The sequence below is a fragment of the Hyposmocoma kahamanoa genome, unplaced genomic scaffold, assembly GCF_003589595.1.
Source record: "Hyposmocoma kahamanoa isolate Upper Pololo Valley unplaced genomic scaffold, ASM358959v1 230, whole genome shotgun sequence".
Taxonomy (NCBI): Eukaryota; Metazoa; Arthropoda; class Insecta; order Lepidoptera; family Cosmopterigidae; genus Hyposmocoma; species Hyposmocoma kahamanoa.
Genome location: NW_020653749.1, coordinates 2151298 through 2154141, shown reverse-complemented (window position 1 = coordinate 2154141; position 2844 = coordinate 2151298). Strand labels below are relative to the sequence as shown.

Below are 2844 nucleotides of genomic sequence, written 5' to 3'. Positions count from 1 at the left end.
AAAGAGGAATGTTTTCTTATCGGGACTGGGCATTCTACTCAAGGTATCGGGCCCGCTACATGCTTTAGTTCAATACGCACACTCATCGTTCCTTACGACATGCATGTTCTTAAATTTGTAATGCCGAAGTGCGTTTTCTCAGTACCAACCCACTCCCGCACATTCCGTCTGTAGGGGCCGTCCCCACCACCCGTCGGGCACGTGCAGTGCCGTGCAGTGACGCGCTCGCTTCCCGTCGCGCGTCACAACTAGCGTTGCCACTGCTACGTGGCGGTGACGCGCGCTCCTGCCGGCAGGTGATGGTGGGCGCGTACGGCGCGGCCGGCGAGGCGCGCGGCGCGCTGCTGCCGGCGCCGGGCGCCAAGGGCGTGATCGCGCGCGCCGCGCCGCAGCGCAACGGCGGCGACGCGCCCGCCGTGACGGTGTTCATCGGCAACATCAGCGCGCGCGCGCCCGACGCCATGGTGCGCGCGCTGCTGGCGGCCTGCGGCGCCGTGCTCAGCTGGAAGCGCGTGTCCACCTTCGGCTTCTGCGAGTTCGGCGGCGTGGAGGCGGCGCTGCGCTGCGTGCGCCTGCTGCACGACCGGCAGGTGGCCGACCGCCGGCTCGTGGCCCGCACCGACGGCAAGATGCAGGCGCTCGTCGACTCCTACAAAAGTCTGTAGCTCTCTTTCGCCTCTGCTTGCGGTACGGTACGCAGCGACCGGCACTTCGAGCAGACAATGGCATGTTTAAGCGATGAAATTCCGAAGGGGCCGACTCGCGCGTTGCGAACGTAACGGAGCTCGTCGCGTTGCAGGCGAGCAGCGGTCGCGGCTGTCGGGCGAGGAGGCCGCGGCGGCGGGGGGCGCGGACGAGGCCGCGGGGGAGGAGGGCTACCTGGACGCCAAACAGCGCGGGCTGGACGACGCGGCCGAGCGCAGGCTCGTGCAGATCATGCGCGACTACCAGCACGAGATCAACAACTACGAGACCTTGCAGAAGGGTAAGCGAGACCGACACCCCAGGAACGCGCTCCACTCCTCGACCCGGTCGCGTGTAACGAAGCAACGGTCCATTGCAGAAGAGGCGATCTCGAAGACGGCGAAGGTGCTGGAGGAGGCGGACATCTCGGAGGAGAAGCGCGACGTGATCCACCGCGAGATCGGCAAGTTCCGCGAGAGCATGAAGGTAACACGAGAGACGAGCGCCGGCTGTCGGCGACCGCGCCCACCCCGCCCCGCCGGCCACTCACCTCGGCTCTGCTCCCTAGGCCGAGGCGGCGAGGCGGAGTGCGCGCGGTCTTCTCCTTGGCGGTAGGTGGCGCAGAGGCGGAGGCGGCCGCGGTGAGTGCTCCAGCCTTGCACACTACCACACTTCTCACACTCGCGCTCACTAGGGCGGTCGTTGTCGGTCAAAGAGTAACGTTCCGCGGTGGCGCCTTTCGGTTCGCCTACGGCCTCCACGAAGAGGCTTCGGAAGTTGGCAGCGAATAAAATGAAGTAAATTGTTTTAAACCGAGCACTCGCTCAGGTGCTGGTAAACTTATGACTGGCGTCCAATCGAGCTTGTTAATTAAGTTTGCTAAATAATACTGAAGTTTAAACATTTACATGTAACAAAAGTTATTGCACGTGTACCTATTTTATAAAAGTTTTGAATAATGTAACCATATGTGACATTGCTGTATTGTGTTAATCTATGACCGATAATGCCTTAGTACTATTTGAATTGTTTTAGTAAATATGATTTTATTCTTATTGGAACTAATTTTATTACTTAACGTACCACTTTTAATTTCTTCATGAGTAGTGTGATCTCAATTTTTTCTTATTTTGTGCGTGTCGTGCTCGACGACGCCACGCTCTTATTGCCCAAGGCACCGTTTTCGCCAGATTTTATGAAAGATTTTGGTATGAGATGTCTAATTTGCACTTGGGACAGGACTAAAGTCACATGTCCTATGAGGGCATTTGTAGTATAAAAGTTTTGAATGCATCTACTTACTGTATATTTTAGCATTATTTCTACACAGGGTTTACTCTTATAAGAGCATATACCTAATAAAAATGAGTACCAAAATTTCACTTTACTGTTCATTGCAATGCAAACACTGACGCGAACGGCGTAAGGTTGAAAAAGTGACCGTTTGCCAGCCACCCTCGGCGCGCCTCTCCACACAACACCCGTCCAACACGTACACACAAACAGCTAACTACTCGAGAGTGTCCCGCGTCGCCGTTACGGATTCACGTATTGTTATACCGTTTTCTTTCCTAGAATACGTTCTGTGTACTCCGTGTTTGTCTCGAGATGAACGACGACTGGGCAGTCGCCCGAGCGCGTGCTTCTCGGCCGGGACGCTCGGGACGCTGCGCGGCGGCGGCTCGGGATCTCGTTTAATTTCCTTTATATTGACCACTCGGTTTCGCTTGACATTGTTTTGTTGCCATCGCTTGCACTTCGCTCCATTCCGGCGAAGTGCCGTCGCAGTATTTTAGATTTCGGCGAAGCTTCTCTAAGCCTCTGCTAAACCGTGGCGGTCGAGGTCGGTGGAATAGCGCAACGTTGCGTCTCACGTGGCGAGACTAACACTCGAGACGTTCGTCCTCTAATACGCATTGCCGTGACGAGCGTCTGTCACGACCGACGCGTGCAAATCAGTGCCACCGAGCACCGCGCGCTGAACACGGTCGGCCCCACCGTCGTTGTACGCGTTAGAGAAGCTCCGATTGGTCCCCTTGCCTGGCGAGGCGGCGGGGGCGGCAGGGCGGCCCCGCGCGTGCGGTGAGTTGCGGCGGGGCCGCGCGCGAGGGCGGCGCCTGTCGCCGGGGGCCCCGTGGCCCCGCGGCCCCGTGGCCCCGT

At 58.0% G+C, this 2844-nt stretch overlaps 1 protein-coding gene across 1 annotated transcript in view; it reads left to right on the top strand.

The window, feature by feature from the left end:
- The first annotated feature begins 299 nt into the window (after positions 1–299).
- The window catches only part of LOC113228390 (RNA-binding protein 25-like), a 13058-nt gene continuing 10513 nt past the window's right edge, over positions 300–2844 (top strand). Inside the window, exons 1-6 of the mRNA XM_026461667.1 lie at positions 300–657; positions 800–985; positions 1064–1170; positions 1253–1325; positions 2260–2471; positions 2528–2766. Of these exons, the coding sequence (XP_026317452.1) occupies positions 300–657; positions 800–985; positions 1064–1170; positions 1253–1325; positions 2260–2471; positions 2528–2766 (1175 nt within the window). The remainder of the gene's footprint in view (positions 658–799; positions 986–1063; positions 1171–1252; positions 1326–2259; positions 2472–2527; positions 2767–2844) is intronic.